Here is a 22,720-nt window from a genome sequence, read left to right as displayed (position 1 = left end):
AGAACATCACGGCCAGGTCCGTGATACAAGCGGCCAGGTCCGCATATTAAACATATGTACACTGTTACAATATCAAAAATCAAAAAGCGGCAAGGTCCGCATAAAGAATTTTTTTTTTTTTTTTTTCGAAATTCATTCATTCACTTTAGCATCAAGTTTCAATACAAACACATTTGAAATAAACCTGTAATCGTTTAAAACCGATTTCTCAGCACATCCCCTGTTGGAAAAAATTAGAAGGGGTTTTATACTCAACAAAGTCTTGCACTAAACCAACAAACTTGCCGGTGTCAACAGACTCCAGTATCGGCCAGAAAACTGTCGATTTCAAGTAAGGGATACCCAATGTACCGTTAGCTTTACATAATTGAATATGTTTTACAGTGTAAGCTATTAAAGATACATGTGACAAGAGCAAATTATTATCGATTGACCAGTCAAACGTGAATGCATCAATTATGAAAATATACCTTTTGTTAAAGGATCAAAAAGCTTTGAATTATACCTTGGGAGTTTTGTCACTATTAGCAAACCGATCTAAGCTAAAAGGTCCCAGTATTTTATTAAAATAATGGAAAATTCTGTCCGACAACGAACAATCGTCAAAATCAAATATTTTCCTATACTGATCCGCGGTAGTATTCAAAGTTTTTGATATCCACTCAATTTTCAAACACATCGAATTTTCTGTACAAAAATAAAAAATCTCCATAGCTAGATTGGGCAAATCCAGTTTCATACTGACAACTTCGAATATTTTATCTACGTTTTGGTAATCGGTGAGAAGTTCGAAATTTATTTTAAAATGATCAGGAAGCTTTCCAAGTCAAAATCACTGCCTTTAATTCTCGCCAAGTTGACCTTGAGATTTTAGTGAAGAATGCCAAAATTCTAACTCTTTAATAGACACAAGATCTAACTTAACTCTGGAGTCCCAAGAGGATCGATCATTTACTAAATGGTGTAAGTGTCTTGTCATAATTCTACATATATTACCTAATGCGGGTGATAATGCAATGATTTTACCAATATACGCTGCAAATTTCCTTGCAGTCGTATAACAGGGATTTATAAGTGTCACTTTTCTATGAAAACACAAGAAACTTTTGTGATTCAACATGCATATCTATATGAAGGTACCCCGATGATGTCTTGAATCAAACTTAAATGCAAAATTTGTATTTGCTGCATACGTTTTGGCCTCTTTTACAACCTCATATTTAAATTTAAATAACATTTCGTATTGATATACGTGTCTGAGGTCAAGAATCAACACCGATAAAGGATTAACAACAAAAGGGGAAGTGCTAACTTCCTTAGCGACTCCCGTAAATACCAAAAATACAGAAGTAGGTGCATCGGTAATTTTCCAAAAATTCAAGTATATTCTATTCTATTCTATTATCTATAGGTAAAACTAATTTTTTGAACTCTGCCAATAAAAGTTTTTCTTTCCAAAATTGTAGGCTATATACAATCGACCTTTTACATTATAAACTTGTACTAACTCATTGTCATACTCATATGTTTCTAAACATAAATTAAAGTCAATCAAAGACAATACCTCATTTGGAACTGCTGGTGTTGTTAGACCGCTTATTTCTGGACAATTAGACGACCAATGTCCTGTGGAAAACAACGAGAAAGCATCAGCTGTAGGGATGCTAGTATAGGATTGTCATCTTCACTCCTATAATGAATTCTTGCAGGTGCACATTCAGGAGAACTTTGGACTTCCTCGTCAGACATGAAGTAGAAAAAAGTCAAACAGACCTTAACAGCAATTGAATTAAACGTGTAGACTGGTTGAATGCAAACCGTCGAATGATTTAATTCCCGCTTAGGTATGCACGGGTGGATTATGCACGGGTGAATTCACCCGTGCAAATTACTACGCATAACGGTATTCGTTAAGCCTTATAACGAAAAGAAATTTATTTCATTTATTTGTTTTGGAGTTTAGTATAACAATGACGTCCATTTTCACTGAACTGGTACACATTTTTGTTAAGGGGCCAGTTGAAGTCCGTCTCCGTGTGCAGGATATTCTTGCTGTATTGAACATTCATTGGTGGCCTTAGGCTATTTTTTATTTACTCTTTAGGCGGGTTATGGGTTCTTTGACATGTTCCCCATATCTATTCTCAATGTTATTGTATGTATGACAGATTATTATATTGAAAACATCTGAGGAATCTTGTCTGATGCTTTCTGAGCACTTTTTAATGATCATTTTCAAGGAATAAAACCTTTTATATTAGATAGTAGAAGTTCTTGCGATTTAGAACTTTCAGAATTACGCCAGTTAGTCCAGGAGGTAACTTGCATGGATTTAGTTACTAATACCTTTATAGAACGGTTCTTTGGTCCCAAAATTGTATGTTTTTATTTTAAACTAAATCTATCATTGAAATTCGGAGTCGTGATCTGCTTTGAAGTGTATTGTTGGACACATAATTATATATCTTAGCATTCATACATTATTAACCTAAGTTTATTTTAATATTTATGATCGCTAGCTGATGACATTGCCTTATTTAAAAGTGCACATTTATTTGTGTTTCATTAAAAAGGAAGTTTATGGAGACTACCCTAAACAACTTTGATTCGAATAAATATTTAAAAAAAAACCAATACACACATTATATTCGTTATTCAATAGAACACCACATTTATTCCAATTAGAATAAAGCATGGATTTGATTATGATAATTATATTATAAAACGTAAATTCAGAAACGGGATATAGAATTTATTCTTTTTTAAAATCGATTATCAATTGAAAAGACAATTATTTCAGTGCTCGATAATATGAAAAGTGACCATTAAAGTGTCATTTAATGTATTAAATAGGATTTAAATTTGTGGAAAACCCAAAACATAATATTTATTATGCGAGTTCAACTATCAGCTGACGATAGTTATTGAGGTTCAAAGGGCTTTCCAATCGACTATAAATAAACTTTAAATTATCTCAGCTGCACTGCTATTTACCTCAAATTATAGAGAAAATCTGTTCTCCTCGGTCATAAAAAATTACAAAAAATCCATAAATGGAAGAAAACCAACCCTATCTTCAAATATAGTTTTGTTTATATTTTATAACATGCCAGTATTAGATATCCCTCGGCCACACTCTACTTAGCATGTGTACGATCGATAGGCAGAGTACAGGTTTCCGCAAAATGGTAATGAAATGCCTTTTGAAAAATGAAATTTTAATGAAACTGGACCTATAGCCAAAATATGGATTGTATGATACCGTTTCAAAGGACTATTTTCTAAATGGATATCGTTTAAATGGACTTAAATACTTCTGCGTTTTCCGTATTCTGTATCATCTATTTTTAAAATTGTAGTAGGTCAACCACAGTACTCGATAAAATGTAAACATATAGTATTCTCCGTAAGGTAAGTGAAATTAAAAGGTAGAATGACACTAAGCTAGACATTTATATGAATGTATTGTTATATATTAAGTATATTTGTTAGTTGCAATGGTAAAAACATTAACCTTAATTTGTCAACAAATTGTAATGTTGCTGCAGTTGTGAATTATAAAAGCATATTGGAACAATCCGTATTATTGATCTCGTGTTACGAACAATAATATTTGTATATAGCTTTATTTATATTTTTAAAATAATGTTGTGTTTTGGTTTTGATTAAGTGTGGTTTGTTTAATTAAAAGGTCAGTGTCAGATTTATCAAGGGACATAATTCAAGCTCTGTGGTGCTCGGATCGTCAACAATGGAATGACGTCATTAATTAATTAATGCGGCAATGTTGCACAAACAGAGGTTCTACTAAGGAACTGTCCTTCAAAAGATCGATTTTCAATTTAAAGAAAAATAGTGATAATATTTTTGATAACTTGTTATCATCATCTTTTTTAATCATTAATATTTTATGCAAATTTTCTAATGATGAGATTAATCAATTAAAAGCTCGGGAGCATCATGGAAAACCCATGTTTACCAATAACTTATCGCAGCCTCGTAACAGAACATGCGTTCTCAGTTCGAATTGTTATTAAATTCTGAAGAAAAACATCAAAATATGGCGAAAATCAATAGCAGTGGAAATACAACTGAAAATAGTAATAGTGGTTGGATTTATTTGCATTTTTTCAACTGGAAAGTAATAAAATGTGAGAGACTAAGTGGAAGAAAAGCTGTATTCCATATATTATGACGATAGTGAAACATGGAAAGTCCTAAAATATGTGGAATGAGGATTGAATTTGATTTTACTATTGTTTTGTTTACTTGTGTAGTCTCTATTCATCGTAGTTTTTATCACATTATGGAAGAATCAGGGTGAGAGTTTTCAATTTAAGTTGTTCCGCCCTTATAAAATAAATACTGCCTTACTTCTGGACTGTTGAAACAAAGACATTTGTATAGTTCCTCAATTGTCTTAAATTTGAGTCGCCTATTATTTTGTTAGACAGGTATACTGTCTTACTAGTAAATTTAGTTCTTACAATAGTTTGTATAACCATTTCTAAATATTGTTTAAAGAATTTTCAAATATAGACATCTAAATATTTGGAAAATACGTTCATTGAAATGGTTTCTTTAGCCATTTTCCGGGTTTTCCAAATATTTCCAGCATACTTTTATATCTGAAAACCCAGAGCTCCATCGGATACCGTCACGATTGATCGAGGAGCAAGTAATTGTTTGTCAGAAGACAATTTTTTTTTTTAATGAGGCGGTTTCCAATTTTTATTTTACAAAACTTTTACGACTTGCAATAACTGTTTATGTCGCGGTTTATTTATGTATATGAATTTTAACAGTTTCTTAAGGAGACGTTAAGTTTATGACCTATAGTTGCTTATATCCATGTCATTTTTTGACTTATTTCCAATCATTTCACATATTCTTACTTTCATAAAGATTCAATCACAAAGTTATATTTTGGTTTTGTCATAGGTTTTCAAATATAAGCATAGCCTGTAAATATATGAAAATGAAATTAAAAGTGCACTTTCCTGCCATTTTTTCTTTATTCATTATCTAGCCATTGTTCTCTTCTTAGTATACATCGTACTGAAATTGATACCCTTTCCAAAAGTGCTAGACCTAGCTGTAAAACTTCTTTTGTAATCCAGTTGCCATAGATATACTGATTTTACCTGACGAATAGTTGCGGAGAGGATGCGTTTTTTTTTTAATTTGTTTGTACTTATATATTAGACATACAATTCGTATCAGCACAGTTATGGATTTAGTGTTCTGAATTTCAGAGTAAGATATTTAAATTTTCAGTTTACGTCACTTTTAAAAACTTTTCATCAGGTAACAAAGCATCAGTTGCAGTAAGATAATTGGAATAGAGAATAGTAATAAGGACGAAATTGAGTCCTGTGTTTTGAATATACATGAAACAATTAAATCAAGGACTTAACCCGGATTTTTAAAAGGGGACGTAATTGCATAAAAGTGAAGAAATCAATTTTGGAGGATTTTATGGTAAAAAAAAATATATTTTTTCCAATCAAACTACGACCTCTAGTCACACTCCTGAATCCGCCACTGCAAATGATATATTTTTCTTCAAATTTTACTCTACAAACTCGTTAATCTAAAGGAATATCCGACTGACTTCAGTAAGCTTGAAAAAATAGTACCATGGGTTGAACTCATGCATATGAAGGATATAGCTCGCTTTCTCTCTGATATCGTAAAATTTACATATTACATAATAAAAGTAATTGGGTGAACCCCTACCCCCTTTTTTGGGGGAGTCAAAGGCAAATAAATCAGCATAAATAAGTGGCTGTTTCTGTTCCACTAGTAATATCCATCATGTTTTGTTTGCTTAAATCAGTTGATTAATAATAACCACTCGAAAGGTATCAATCACGTAGAAAGAAATGAAAGTGTAAAAATAAGGTGATATGGTATGATGGCCAATAAGACAACTATCCACCAAAGTTGAAATGTAGTGGCAGTAAGTCTGTATCTTATCTGACCATGATGTATTATCAAATTGACAGTGGTTCTATCATTTGGACAGCGGCTACCCTCACTAGACAAATCTTCCGTGCACTTTGTTAAAATCATATATGAGCTGCAAAGGAAGTGATCGATATTGCTGTTTACTCTTACGTCATATTTTTAATAACGGTGGTATATACCTGTACAATATTGAATCCATTGGAAAGATTCCAGATTATAAATTTACTTTCGTTAATGATCCGTTGATGAATTTACAAATAAATAAGTTACTGAAATCCCTTAAACAAACTATATAACTTTAGAAGAATTGATTTAGAATTAGAATAAAATCCCTTTGGTCGTACAGATCTTTGCGTATTCGGGTATTTATACATAGTCCTACTTGACTTTCAACCTTGTTGCAGTTTCTGATAGTGGTAATTCCAGAAAAGCGTTTCGGACGAACCACAAAATTTATCTACATGTATGAAGTGTATGCTTAGATTGAATGATTGCATCCTATTTTGTTTCATGAAAAAGAGCTTCTCGTTTGAATTGTTTAACATTGTGGCCTTTTATAGCTGACTATGCGGTATGGGCTTTGTTCATTGTTGAAGGCCGTACGGTGACCTATAGTTGTTAATGTCTGTGTCATTTTTGGTCTCTTGTGGACAGTTGTCTCATTGGCAATCATACCACATCTTCTTTTTTATATTAAATCTACAAGTATTTCAAAATATGATATTTTAAAGCTATGTTTGACAGTAACAGTCACAATGAATATCTGGCGGGGTCATCATTAGATGTTTATAATCATATACTTATTAAATTCTTAACCTTGGTTAATAGTAATGCATATAACATCCTTTCGACTCACATTTGTCGTTTTACATTAAAAACAAATCATACATGTATATACAATGTTTATATAGGTTACTACAGCCAAACTTGCGGTGTAAAGTTAACAAATAACAACTGATACATTCAATAAAAGATTTTAAAGAGATTTGGCTTTGGTTGTTGTTGTGCCTGGATGGCTATCATGCTAAGAACAAGCGTAAAGTAAGTTGGGAAGTACCAGGAACTTAAGTTGTACGCTAGAAGACAATTTGTGCAAATAATTTTATTTCTGAGACTTTTTAACTTTGTGAGGGCTTTAGACATAAACAAAAGTAATCGGTAACAAATTTGGTTAACTAACTTTAAGAATATATTATCATGAGATAACTCTTTTGTAAGTTGATTAATTTAGGGTCACAAAAAAAAAAATTCTGCAATAAGTAGTTTTATAAAAATTAATTATAAAGTCTGAGGTAATTAAGTCTACGATAAACGTCCTCAATGCTACTAGCAAAGAAAGCCATATCCTAATTTATATTTTTTTTATTTTTTAGTGTTAGCTATTTAAATCTGTAATATATATAATCTATACTTTACAGTGAAAAAGCTTCATGCGAGAAAGGAGCTGAAGATGCATTACACCATTTGCATGAAAGCAGACAAATGAATGATCTTACACGTTCTTCATCGTCATCATCAAGCGATAATTGCAACTACTGTGTTAACAACTGTTCCTGTTTAGAAACAGGATACGTGAGTCAAATAGGAGAAAAAATATCAACTTGTGCAAATGGGAAACGAGAAGAAGTTATCTGGGCCTTTGGGATTAATATATCAACAGCGGCAAAACCCACACCAAGAAATACATCAACAAGACGTGAATTCATAACCATTTTCTTTCGAAATCTCATCGGACAAAAACATTTATTTGTGAAATCAACTGTTTCGTTAGTTTTGAATTTTTTTCTAGCAATAAGTATTTTATGCACACTATTTTTATACGGTAATAGAGATTCGCCTAGAATTTTATCGACTTTGAACGAAACACAAGTATGTATTGCTTGCAATGGTCTTGGACTACATAGAAGTGCATTATCCGCTTATAAACAATTGTATAATATTAACAGAGTGAAAACAGATGAAGGTAGCCTTCTTTGTTGTTATGAAAATCAGCGTCACGTGTACTGGTTACTTCACATGGTAAGTATAAATAACCACAGTTGCCTCCCTTTTCCAATATTCTTTATTATAGTGAATTTACTCTAATAATTTATAGATGTTTCTCTAATTCTTCGTCAATTTATCCCTATCTGCACCCATTATATATACTCATATGCGGTAAAGCTTAGCGAAAGGTATTGCGACGTAATCAGTCAAACAAACTTTATTAGATTAACTCTTTAAGGAACGATCGTTTTCATTGGTCAATTCAAACCTTCGACCTCACACCTGCGAAAATAGAACACGCGTACTATAACGTTGAATGGACTGATTAATATTCACGTAGCTGGTCAAGGTCGTTTAAAGCTTCCATCGTCGTATTTGCGTACATGATTGTGTTCTAGATTATGCAGTCACAATTCTAGCTTTTGTAAATGTGCATGTGAAATTCATTGGTTTTATAATTTTCTGCAATTGATAGTAAAATTTTAAACTTTAAAATCTTAACAGTTTTCACATCGAAATATTTAATTCAAATTTGTCCTCTGGATCAAGGGACGACATCAAAAGTTCAATGAAAAATTTAAAAAAAAAACTCAATCCACATATGTTTTTCATTGACTCCCTTCCCCTCCTCCCCCCAAGTTGCTCATCCTGCCTTTTTTCACTCAATGGACTCGATGAACTAGCGTTGTACTTGAAAAATGAAACCGTATTTTTCTACAAACACTTTTCATATTCTTTGACAAGTTTTAGGTATTCGACATAGAATGGTGATTTATTTTCTGATTCCGTTTACTTGAGAGAAAAAAAAATTGTAAGTAAATTCGTAACATGTAACCAACCATGCTTTGTTAAAAAAAAAGAACAGAGATGGCAAATCATGGCACAGGGGAATTAAATGTAGTTAATAAACTCCAGCGACATACTTCATGAGGTTTTGCTATTCTCGGTTGAAAAACGAACGTAAATTGTATATTGTAAATATGTACATGTAAATAGAAACAATCAGATTTTAAAAAAAGTGTTTATTCATGAAATGTTTTGATAAAAAGGTGAGTTTCTTCTTGTACATGCATTTAGTCATCCCTAATTTCTTGATATTTTGTTTATCATTTTATCATACATGTTTCGTTTTGTATTTCATGTTAAATACGAATACATACTACATGTACTTTAGCGAATAGTTCAACAATGTTATGCAGCTCTATTCTTACAGTATAAAATTAAAAATTAAATGTTCGTCCATTTAAAATCGAAAACAGTACATTTATATTTAAAAAAGAAGATGTGGTATGTTTGCCCTTCTGATCCCTTCCGTCCGGTGGGCGTCCGTTTTTTTACGGATGTGTTCTAAAAAAGTGACAAATCTTAACTGCGGTACAATACCTAGCTTGTATACTATAAATACATATATAAAAGAAGATGCTGTACGATTGCCAATGAGACAACTCTCCAAAAGGGACCAAAATAACACAGAAATTAACAACTATAGATCACCGTACGGCTTTCAATAATGAGCAAAGCCCATATCGCAAAGTCAGTCATAAAAGGCCCCGATATGACAATGTAAAACAATTCAAACGAGAATTATTCCTTATAAACTACGACATTTCTCGCAAGTATTAATTCATTATTTTGTTCAACACACGCAAAAGAAATAATCTTCGCCGATGTAACATTTCAATTTATTACAACAGCATGCCTTCACTGAATTCATTTAGGTGCACAAATAATACGATTAAATTTGTTTTGTTTCTATTTTGGGGGACAATTTCCTCCGTTTATGGTACGCTTAGCTACTTTGTGTATGTTTTATAGCATGAAAATAATAAAAGAGGAATGTCAGTGCAACCTATCATTAATTATTGTAATGGATCAGTATTATGAGATACTTATTATAAGTGACTACGACACTGTTAGGATTATAACCTATCGTCAGTTTGAAAGAAATTAAAAGTGGTTCATATATATATCCGTATAAAAGCGGCACATGCATTTTATTTTATCCTTATATTTCTCATTATGCGGTACACGATAATTGAGCTGCTGCATGCATAAAGAACTTAGAATATTACTTAATACAAAATATCAGTATAATATTTCGACCCCACTATTTGAAGTTAACAATAGATTTATTTAATTCTTTTGACCAAAGGTTTGTAAACTATACAAAATGAAATCCTTGTTTTTACGTTCGTAGTAACATAGTACATTCCATTGTCGGTCACCTGTGTCAATTCACGTGCACACTGACTACATTGTTGTTGTATTTGAATCTTTCGGCCAATGAAATGAGATGTTACAAGTTGTTTGTTTATGATACACCAGAATGTTATCAATGAACTATCAAATGCTAAACTTCACTGCATTTCAGTATATACAAAAAAAAAAACCAATTTAATCAACGTGTAAGTTGTTTGATTCAGTTCTTCATTGGTTAAAATCCGATTATGACGTCGAATTTTCTTGCTGTCCTCTGAAGTAAACGGTTCCTTTTGTGACGACACGAATAAAGGCGACCATGCCTGATATAAACGTGACGTAGAAAGAACACATCTTTTTGCAGATCACTCGAAAAGTAAAAAATGTTGCCTGCTTATTATTTGAAAATCATTAGAGAAACAGATTCCACCACCAAATCTCGTGTAATACGATATTTATCCACTCTCGGCGAGCCTCGCGTTTTAAATTTGAAAATTTAACTGTCTCGAGTGGATACATATCGTATCACACTCGATGCAGTGGTAGAATCTATGTAGACATCAGCTTAATCTCTATGATTCTTGACCATATAACACCGTGTATCATCAGTACACCGGATATAGGTACTAACCAAGCGGGCATGATCGATTTTGACCTTACAAGGTAACGAACATCTTTGTTTTGCTTTATCAATATTCAATGTACATTTCTCAACATTTGAAATTCTAAACAAAACAAAGATTTTTCGTTACCATGTAAGATCAAAATCGCTCACTTAGTTAGTACCTATATCCGCTGTACGATGATACACGGTGTATAAGCTCGTACAAGTACACATTGAAACAATAAGAGACGATATATTTTAATGATTAAATAGATTTTTTTGGCATCTTATAGTTTGATAATACTGGTGCATGAAACGAACAGTCATGCTTGCAAATAAATTAAATATGCACTTTTAGTTTTTTTAATACTGAAATTTTGAACGCGAGTTATATCTTTCCTTTTATCACAAAGAATATTTAATCTGCTTCAATGAGTAGTTCAACTACAGTTTACATTACTTACCGGCCAAGGCATGACATATTAATTAATAATCGAAAGTATTTACAATGTTATTCGTGCGTACTGCTAAATTTGGTTGCTGAATGAACATTATGAAAGAAGTTGTGGTTTCTTTGAAAGTAAACATGATTTGGATACAATGTACTTTTATCTTCAGGGACGAAAGAAAAATTTCCACATAATTTACAAAGATTTTTCAATTTAAATTCAAAGAACTACTGGACTACATTACTATCTACATTACCATATAAGTTTGCACACATGTTGAAGTTTTACAACTCCTATGTATAATGATGTTTAAACATTTACTTTCATTTTTCATATTTTAATATTTGCTTATAATATATTCAAACATACATGTATGTTATAGACTATCCTTCTTTTAAAAACAACATGTGAAACCTGGCCATTTAAATATGTGTTAATGTTTTTACTTTTTAAATGATTAATTGTATCGTTGTCAGATCAATGTAAACATGAACAAAAGCAACGATACACAAAATATTTTCAAATTTATTTATTAGACGTTGTTTGGGATGTTTCAAATAAGCAACTGATACATAATTGGCCCGTGACGGTATTAGAATGACAAGCTCGTTGTACGAAAAAGGTCCCTTTTGCATTATTCTTTTATAATAGACCCATTTTGGACAGTTGCTTAGGATAAATTGATTGACTCTATCCAATCCGACATATCTTTTATGATAAATATCTAGTCCCCTTTTTGCCTCGTAACTCATTTATTAGTTTTCTAATTCACTTTTTCTCAGCTTTCTGAACCATCTTCATATCTGCTGGGCTGAAGTTTTATTTAGAAAAAAAATGTGTTTTCTTATTTTATAAGGTCGTGACTAAAAAACTAACCTACGTTATTAGGCATAGCTGTTATAAGGACAAAAGCAGCTTTATAAGATAAACCTTATTCTCGCCACGATGCAGCATTTTGTGCTAATCCGAAGTCACAACCATAACGCACATATAATATTTAATAATTATTCATAATAATGTATTTCTATTAGCTCGATCGTTATTTCTTCACTGTGGGTTGTCAACTAAGGGGGGGGGGGGGCTGGTATGGTCATACTTTGAAGCATTCTGTTCAAAAAGTTAGACCACAACAGTTCTATTTCATTTGCATTATCGTCATTTTGAGTAACGAACCAGTTCAATATTTCTACGGAAGGCTGAATGTTGAATATTCAGGGAATATACTTTTTGAGAAATATATCGTCACCATTTCTGATGTATTCCTACCATTGAATTCTAAAATCTTGAAATTCGAACATTGCTGAAAATCGAGCTTTGAACATTTCTTTTCGCAGAATTTTTTATTTTATTATTATTCCCTAATATAGGTGAACGACTAATTTCCCCAAAGGTCATCTGACTTTTGTCTAAAAGAACAAATGTTCTTGCAATATAATCATTAAAGAGACATTTAAGATATTTCATCAAAGTATAATGACCTTATTAAAGAAAGAAGAAGATTGACTACCTTAATACATTGGGCTATTCCAGTTAATATCTGCTAAAGGGGGATGGATGGTCCTTTCTGAGGGGTGTAAAATTTATACATCTTGGGGATGAAATTTTGGGTTTTTTCATCCGACACGTACACTTATACACAAAAAACTTCTGAGGGTTGTAGCAGCAAATAATGAAAAATAATTTCATCTTAGGGGTTACAAAAATGCCTATGTCAGATCTTAGGGGTGCTTTAGAATGTAGACAGATTCGTATCATGCATTACCTGGTATGGTATTTAAAATTCTGATAGGTAATTTTTTCCCATGACAACCCATCCACCCAATATGAACAGAAACTCTAAATCTGATAGGTCTTAATTCTTAGATCTGATAGGTAGTTTTTCATTAATTTTTTTTCTGATACGTATAAAAAAACAATCTCCCCATCCATCCCCACCTGTCAGAAATTAACTGGAATGGCCCATTGCATGAAGCCATGTCCTGAAATGTAAACCGTGTTATTTTATATCTTTAGTTTTTCTTTTATGACTCCTCGTCTCTGAATGATCGAGTAAATTGTAATGGCTTTATTATTAGAAGAAAATCTTGAATGTAAAAGAAACGATAATTAAAGAATAACTAATCAAAGATTTCGTGACCGAACAACACATTGATTCAGGAACGCGTAGCCCATGAGTGAATTACCAGTGTTGCTCGATAATTACTTGGATATTTTTCTATATTTGAATTCTTGGATTAATTTTAAAACGGGTTTTCCGATGGGAAAATCCGGTCATGAATCTGGGGTAGTACGTTGGTCCAAGTTGTTCTCGACCAATAACTTAATAACCGTTCAACCAACGGTTTTCAAATTTTAACACGATACAACACGGCTGGTCCCATATGTCGAGCAAGATGTGCTTACCCTTCCTCAGCACAAGATATCACCTTGGTTTATGATTGGATTCGTATTGCTCAGTCTTTAGTAATAATATGTATTTGTCTTTTGATCTTTTTTTCCATTTTAGTCATAGTATTGTCAGTTATTTTTGGACTTGTGAGTTTGAATATTCTGTTGGTATCTTTCGCCTCTCTTTTATAACTTATGACAATATAGAGGTGAGCTATGATATATATGTATTTTACTCCAGTCATTTTAAGAGTGTTTATAAGAGTTATGATCCATGGTCGATTAGAAAACTAAACTGTATGATGATTCCCTGCTTTTCTTTTCAAATATGAATATGTCAGTGTTGTTTTTCTTGACAAAATGGAGATCAAGATATCGTTTGTGGATTTTACTTATGCCGATCATGAGCAAAGCCTTCATTACTTTAATCATGACACTAATAAGTTTAAGAAAACCGCGTTACCTGTAAATTTGACGACCTTTTATTCTTTTTTTTTTTTACAGTTTAAGTTTTGATATGAATTTTGGAAAATTCTTCCACAACGTATTGACACAAGTTGTGTTGTATATTGTGTGTCGTCAGAGAAGTAAAAATAAGAGATCTATTTTACACGTGAAATATTGAGTTTCATTGTCTAAGAAATCGTAACCAATGTAGCAGACTGCCATTCGAACTGATAAACGCATCGAACAGTTAGTTTTTACATGGTTCATTTTACATGTTCATTTGTAAAAAAAATAGTGTTTGATATTATATATCATAGAACATACGAATATAATGTTATTTTATACCATGTAAACAAGATTATTAATGCATGCGTATATATGATATATCATGGTATGTATAACATAATACCATATATCGACCTCACTTGTTATATATAGCGGCTTACAATTTGTGCCTTTATATCAACGTATATATTATGTTATTCTTTTTTAAACTGTTTGCACCCTTTTAGGTCACTGTGACAAGGACGTTAAAAATAATACTTTAAGATATATACTGACGAACTTTTGAATATATCATCTGATTATTCTTTTGAATCGTCATGTTCAAATACTTTAGTATGCAATACTTGTATAATACAGATATATATAAACATACACTTCATTCATGACATCATTGTCTGTATAAGGTTTGCAGTTCGAAGTTTTAGTGTATGTGGCATGCACTGAAACCCTTGTGTCCTCTTTATCAAATGAATGTGCCACCGTATGAAGTAATAATTGTTTGTATTCATCACCAAATTTATTGAAAAAAAAAATCAGCAAGTTCTGTTTGGTATTTTTTAATTCTGTATTATAATAGGTAGTTGCCTAATGCAACTCAGGTATGGAATTTTTCTGAGAACAAAAATATTGTAAGCATGAAAAGCAAATAGTTATCATGATTTTGTAAATTTATATCCCCCAAAATGTATGTTTCACTTTTTAATGTCCCGTCAGTAAATTTTAAAAAAATGTAACGATAAGTACGAATTCATTACATGCGTAGCACTCTTTCGGTTTCATATATGCACTAGGAACTTTTAAGCAAATGCCTAACAATAATGACCAAAGGCGTTTAATGTCAATAGAAACAGGTTTTATGAAAATTGTAAATGCTAAGAATCAAGTGAGATTTTTTTTGAGAAGTCGGGTCCTATAATGAAGATTTTTAGTTTCTATGCTCTCTATTATTTAAATTATAATATGTTTTCATCTTTCAATATCTCAGGTCGTTTGCAATTTTCTGCCTTTTGTTGAAAATGTGAATATTTCGTAGAATCATTGTTTTATTGTTTGAACACGGTGTGTGTAATCGAGTTGCGAGTTTCTCTTTGACTTTTGTGCATCGTCTTGAAATGCCTCCGATTCCTTCAATATACAAACAAAATGACGATTTTATCTTTAAGTTAAAATATATGTAGCTATTTATATTCAAATATTCACACATTGATCACAGAATTATGTCCGTCATAAATCTGTTGACCTTAATGTAAGATCCACTGACGGCATGATTACCAAATGCCTACTGTTGTCAAGTAGGTTTGTCAAGTTTATAGTATGAATTACATTGCATTTCAAGGCAATATACGATACGGGACTTTTTTGTGTGAAAGGAATCGATAATGGAATTATTACATAAACCGAAAAAAAACTCCGACGGAATTTTTTTACGAAAAAGTATAGTTTTAACCTCAGTCTCTTGTCAATAATTGAAAAAAAAATAGTCGTGTAACAGACGATTGAATGGAACCAATCATGAAATGTCCACATGAAAAGTGAGGAATTATCACTGTTGTGATTCATCAGATTCTGGAAAAACCCGATCGTAGAAATATCGACAGAATCAATTTATTTCTGAAACAAACATTTCTTGTTGTCGATTTTTAATAAACCTAGAAACAACGACAACACATCCGACATTTAAATCAGTTTTTTTTTTTTTTTTTGGTTTTATCAGATTCTCCTGTATATTAGGTTCGACCTATATTGAATTTTACATAAGAGACTAACTAAAATCTATATACTTTGCTGGTATATATATATTTGACACATTGATTATAGTATCATTTGTATATATATATATATATATCAGTTTTGTTTTATCTCTAAGAGATCATGAAACAGTATGTAATTTATTCATTTCACAAATTATGTGAAAGCATGCTTAGAATATTTGAATGCGTGTTTGGATACTTGGGTTTTATTCAAGTCTTTATAACAAAATACAATATAATATGGTATACGCTTTCAATCCATCTGGTACAGTAGATTAATAATAATCATAATAATGATAATGATAATAACGAAAGCATTACTATTTTAACTTTTAAACGTATAATAACACATACCTAAAGGACTGGTTCCATCAATTTAACGTGTTGCAATAAATAGTAAAGCTTTAAACCAAAGACCCTTTTAAATAGCAATCTATATTTTAAAGAACTTGATAGATTAAATATTGTGTAAATATATATACATGTATATATTTGTAGAAATTTGCAACCTCATAAGTAATGCACCAACATGAAATCAGAATAACAGGAATGATCTTTAAAAAAATAACCAGTACAACAGGCCTCATTTAACACCATACACCGAACTCTCCCAAAATATAATGATAACAATTGTCAACTAACAGTTACTGTACATGATCCAGACAGCCTGATTCGGTACAGACACAAAATGACGCGAAGTTACGAAAAGTCTTACGTTTCTCGAGCAATAAATATTCACTTAGTGTCTGCTTCAGTTTTTGTAGGGTTATAGCAAGTTTGGGTTTGTTTTTTTTTTTTGTGCCCTAGGCTGAGCCGGAATAATCAGTTCAGTTTAATTGGGGGGAAAACTTGCTACTTCATTTACACTTTTAACCAGTCATTAGTATTTCGTTGTACCGAACAAGACCACTCTCACAACAATTACATACACCTTGCAACGAAATCGTTCATACTATGTACAGCAGCCATATTTTGTTTTCCGTACGTTATTTATAAATATTTCTTGTTTGTAACTATAACCAATGGTCCGTGTTTATGCATACCGGTTGCTATTCAAAAAATTAAACAAAACATGCATCCCAATATTCACCAAAAAGGACGAAAAAAAAAAAAAAAAAAATTAGCTAAGACATCGGGTAATTCTACTCATATCACTCAACTTAAAAATGAAAATGACGAATTAGTCACTGAAAATTACGATAAAGCATGTCTTTTGAATAAGTATTTTTGTTCCATATCTACTATAAATGAAAATAATGATAAATCTCCAGAATTTCTGACTAGGTCAAATTCTAAAATTATAGATATTTTCTTTATAAACTCAAATCAAGTCATTGATATTTTGCAGACTTTAAAATTGGGAAAAGCATCAGGTAATGACTCAATTAGTCACCAAATGCTAAAAAAGACAAGTTATACTGTCAGTGTACCCTTATCATTGTTATTTAATTTGTCATTTGAAAAGGCAGAGTTTCCTAGTCAATGGAAAACAGCTATTGTCATGCCGTTATTCAAAACCGGAGACAAATCACTGGTTTCCAATTATAGACCAATCTCATTATTATCAGCAGTGGGTAAAGTTTTTGAAAGAATTGTGTTTAAAAATGTATTTAATCACTTAATAGCAAACAATTTATTATACAAATTTCAATCAGGTTTTATTCCAGGTCATTCTACCGTTCACCAGCTAATAGAAATTTACTATAGGATATGCATGTCACTTGATGATCGCTGTATAACATCTCTTATATTATGTGATATCTCGAAAGCTTTTGATAGGGTATGGCATAGTGGCCTCTTAATAAAACTAAAAGCGTATGGTATTGATGGAAATCTGTATAAATGGTTTGAAAGTTATATTTCAAATAGAAAACAAAGCGTTTTTGTTTCAAATGCCTATTCGCCTTTTGATAATACTAATGCAGGAGTTCCGCAAGGCTCTGTATTAGGTCCCCTACTATTTCTTATTTATGTAAATGACATAGCTGATAATTTGACAAGTCTAACTCGATTGTTTGCTGATGATACATCTCTTTCTTATTCCAGCAATAATCCTTACACTATAGAGGATGTCTTAAACAGCGATTTAGAACAAATTTCAGTATGGTCTAAAGATTGGCTTATTAACTTTAACCCTAATAAGACAAAGGCTATGATATTCTCCTGCCATACTTCCCCAGATGATATTGAAATAGAATTTCAAAACCAATTAGTAGAATTTGTCTCCTGTCATAAACACTTAGGGATTACTTTTGATTCCAATGGTAAATTCCATACACATATAGAAAATATTTTAAAGTGTGCAAGCACAAGATTAAATGTTCTTAAAAAATTGAAATATGTATTGAATAGAAATTATCTTGCTCGTATATATTTAACTTTTATAAGACCCGTTATGGAATATGCATGTGAGTTATGGGATGGTTGTACTCAACAAGAAGCCGACAATTTAGAACATGTTCAGTTAGAAGCAGGGAGGTTAGTAACTGGGTTGCCCGTGTTTGCTAGTCGGGAAGCTATATATTTTGAAACTGGCTGGCAATTGCTTGTGGACAGAAGAAAATCCAGAAAGCTCAATATGTTCTATTCTTTACATAATGGGACTGCCCCTGATTATCTATGTGATTTAATGCCCCCGCTTGTTGGTCAAGTATCTAACTACGATTTGCGAAACAGTAATAATTATGTAGTACCCGGTTATAGACTAGACATAACTAGAAAATCCTTTTTCCCATCCACTACTATTGAATGGAATAGCCTTCCCCCCGACATACGTACGTCCAAAAACATAAATATTTTTAAACGAAAGATGAAGTCCAAATTGATACAGCCACCTTCCTATTTTAGTTGTGGGGATAGAAAACTTAATATCATTCATACACGTTTGAGAAATATGTGCAGTTCTTTAAATTCAGATTTACATCGTGTTAATATTAAACCAAGTCCCGCATGCAGCTGTGGCCACCCTGTTGAGGATAGTATACACTATTTTTTAGAGTGCGCTCTTCATAACGAAGCAAGAGAAATACTGTTTTCAAAATTAGAAAGTTATGCTATATCCATTGAGCTTCTATTAGCTGGTGACGGTGACCTTTCTTTTCAGCAAAACAAAGACATTTTTGAGTCCGTACAATCTTATATCAGAATAACACAAAGATTTAAAACAATCAATTAACATTCTAAATTTCTACTTTACAACCTTTCACTCCAGTCTAGTTGTTTCATTATTATTCCTTATTATATTGTATTTTTTTTCTTTTTTCTTTTTATTTCTAATTTTTGTTTGAAGTATGTATTACATGCATTACTACTATGTTGTATTTTTTCTTTTTCGCCATTATCTAATGTACTTTGTGTTTATATTTATATTGGGAGAGGACGTCTCTAATGTTGTTATAACTTGTGTCCAATCCCTTTTGCTACTTTTGCAAATAAAATATGTTTAAACTAAGACGACGACGACCAACCTTCACTTTACATTTGAAATGATTTCTATCAAAAAGGTGGGTTTTTTTCTTTTAAATTATTCATCCATTTTTATTTTTTAAACATTGAGTTTGTGAGTAGTTGGAAACCAGACTCAAATGATTGATTACCTGTTTTCAATATTTAAGATAAAATCAATTTAACATCAATTTTGGAAATGAGGGTGAGATTTCATCAACTAAGATACCCATTCGAATCATTTTCATTTAAACATTTATACGTGTAAGATATTTACATTCGAAGAACAATATAATTTTTCTTGAAATCCGGTCATTTAATTTAATTATCAAGTAAACAAGAACATGTGACGGACAGAGAGGCGGGCAATCAAACTCACAAGTCGAAAATAAACAGACAACAGCATGGCTAAAACAGAAAAAGACCAACAAACAATAGCACATAAACCACAACATAAAAAACTAAGGCTGAGCGACACGAACCCCTCCAAAAATTGGGGTTCGATCTCAGGTGCTCCGGAGGGGTAAGCAGCTACTGATTCACATGTGGCAACCGTCGTGTTTCTCATATCAGTACAATCAAGATCTTCCTCTCTTCATACCTGGGTATAAATGTCTTTGTTGCAATGTTTTTTCTGTTTATAATATACACAGTAGGCAGTAGGTGTCCGGTATTTATCGGTTTTTTTCCGAATAAATCGATCCTCTTCTTTTCTAAGTGAAGACCAGAGTTTTTTCTGCATATTTAACTGTAATGAATTGTGTCTAATATACAAAGATTACTGTCTAATTGACTTTTTTCATGATTAAACAGATTGAAATGTTTGAAAGAACATTATTTGTTATTTCAAATTTTAAAAAGTAAATGAGCATGGCCCTAAAAGGCTTCCGTAGCAGTCACCGATATTGTGATGAGTAGCATTCTGATTTCTGAATCAAAAGGTCATGTTCGTACTTTAATCTTGCATTAAGTGACTGTTTTCCTACCTAGGTATTAGAGTATTTAGTATTGACATATATTATAGATATAAAAACCATGTTGACCCCAAAAATAAATACATCTCCTGTGTAGTTTTTAATCGTATCTTTATTTTAATTCTTTATGTCACGTAGCTTTTTTAATCACAACGACCATAACACATACGTTATTTTTTTTAAGAAATATATTCGTTTTTCACAATTTCGTATGCAAAACGATTGCTATTACAAAATTCTGCTGTTGGCTTTTCGTGTCGTTGCTAAATGAAATGTATTTTGAACAACAGAAGCGTAAGGCGGGGTTAAGTACAAGATATATATGATATACAATAAAAGGCTTCGCGTGGCGCAGCTGTATACGACCTCTTAAATCGAACCATGAACAGTAAGGGCAAGTATGGACAATAGAGTCAAGCTTGATACAGAATTTGGATTGTGATTAAATATTTGACACATCATGTTTGTGAGACAGAATGAATGTGGTCAAAGAAAGGGAAAATCATGTAAATACATGTTTTAAATCATGTGTCAAAGAACAATAATCACTAAAATTTTATATTTAAATCAGCAAATTTCTTAGTAACATTTAGACATTAGACATTAGACATTATTTTATTAAACCAATCATGGGCCCTTGTCGGGCAAGATACAAAAACATCATACAATGATTATATAAACATTAGTGAAATACACAATATTATAAGTAATACACAAATAATAAATTGATAATATGAGCAATGTAGAATATAATTAAGGTAAGAGGCATTTAGTGCAATGAGGTCGATTTAATATTAAAAGAATATGATATAAAGTTTATTAATACGGAAACAAAAAGTAAAAATAGAACCAGTATCTCATTCTGCAGTAGTTCTCCTCGTGACCAGTGCACAGCAGTGAGGGACTTTTACATCACAACAATGCAAAGGTTATCAAGGGGAGATCCTTCAGAACTAGCTACATATACATGAGATTACTCCAATAGTGATTCTCCTCATGATTAATGCACAGCAGCAAGGGTTGACATTGCTACTGGGCAATATTCATCAAGGGACGGTGCTCTAGAACTCGCTATAGAGAAAATATAAAGTTCAAATTACAAGTAGTAGAGGGAGATAAATCACATTAAAACTTTTCATATTTTTTAATGAACATGCATAATTCTGATAATAAATTCTCATCTTCATTATTCATTAACCATATCAGTTTTTGGTTAGGGTCAAGATTTTTAAAACTCTTGCACCAATTATTTATCATTGTTATCATGTCTTTCCTTTGGTCCGATAAACTATCACAGTTGAAAAGAAAATGTGTTTCATCTTCGACCAAATATTCAGCTTTACAAACACCCCTATTGACATTTTCGGTGAAATCGAACAAAGTTGAATTTTGAACCATTCGGACCCTGCTTTGGACATTTTGAAAAATAGCTTTAAAATAAATCTATCTATAAATACATTATTATATTCACGATATTGAAATGAATCGAAGATATAAATTCGACCCCACTTGAAAATAAGACCCAAAATCTAAATTCTCAATTTACGGTAAGATAAGCATATCAAAGACTCACAATAATTTTTAAATCCCATTTAAATTTGTCAGAAATAAGCAATTCAAACAAAATTTAAAAATATGGCATGTTTTTTTTCCACTCTTTTGGTGCAAAATTCCTAAGCGGATACGACCATAACACCCAAATGCAATCCAACCTTCCTTTTGTGGTATGGAACCTTATTGTACAATTTCAAGTTATTGAACTGAAACCAGCAGCAAAATGTTTGCTTTTAGTCCCTTTTCGGCCCAAATTTTTCTAAACGGTTAGGGTCATAACCCCAAAAATCAATCTTAACCGACTCATGTTGTATGGTTCCTTGTAGTACTATTTCGTAGAGATCCAGACACTTTTACTCCATTAATTGTCTGAAAACCAAATGTATATCGGACGACATCGCCATGCCATCATAGAATACAGTTTCTTACATTTCTTGGACCCAGCATATACAGAATATGGCTGGTTTACATGTTTGTAAGCGTTTCTCCTAACATTAGATATACTCGTAGCAATACAATACTAGAACACTTGTTACTTCTTATTGTAATTGAAGCATGTTTGTCCAATAAACAGAAAATAACACAACTTACTACAACTATAATTAAAATAATCGCGTATTAGTACATACCTTCAATATACAATGTATAATAAGGAAGTGTTCCTCTGCA

The 22,720-nt window shown here is 31.9% G+C and overlaps 1 protein-coding gene across 4 annotated transcripts in view; it reads left to right on the top strand.

Moving 5' to 3' along the window:
- Positions 1–2,959: 2,959 nt before the first annotated feature.
- Positions 2,960–22,720, top strand: part of LOC139514465 (uncharacterized) — a 46,585-nt gene continuing 26,824 nt past the window's right edge. The window contains exons 1-2 of one of the 4 annotated variants that reach the window (XM_071303772.1): positions 2,960–3,411; positions 7,389–7,989. In XM_071303772.1, coding sequence (XP_071159873.1) covers positions 7,453–7,989 — 537 coding nt within the window. In that variant the 5' untranslated portion in view covers positions 2,960–3,411; positions 7,389–7,452. Of the gene's footprint in view, positions 3,412–3,973; positions 4,321–6,880; positions 7,012–7,388; positions 7,990–22,720 lie in introns of those variants that run through there. The other 3 variants (XM_071303771.1, XM_071303769.1, XM_071303770.1) reach the window with 3 other exon arrangements.

This window comes from Mytilus edulis, chromosome 3 (genome assembly GCF_963676685.1).
Source record: "Mytilus edulis chromosome 3, xbMytEdul2.2, whole genome shotgun sequence".
NCBI lineage: Eukaryota > Metazoa > Mollusca > Bivalvia > Mytilida > Mytilidae > Mytilus > Mytilus edulis.
The sequence above is the reverse complement of the archived record's forward strand: the minus strand, read 5'-3'. Positions and strand labels throughout refer to the sequence as shown.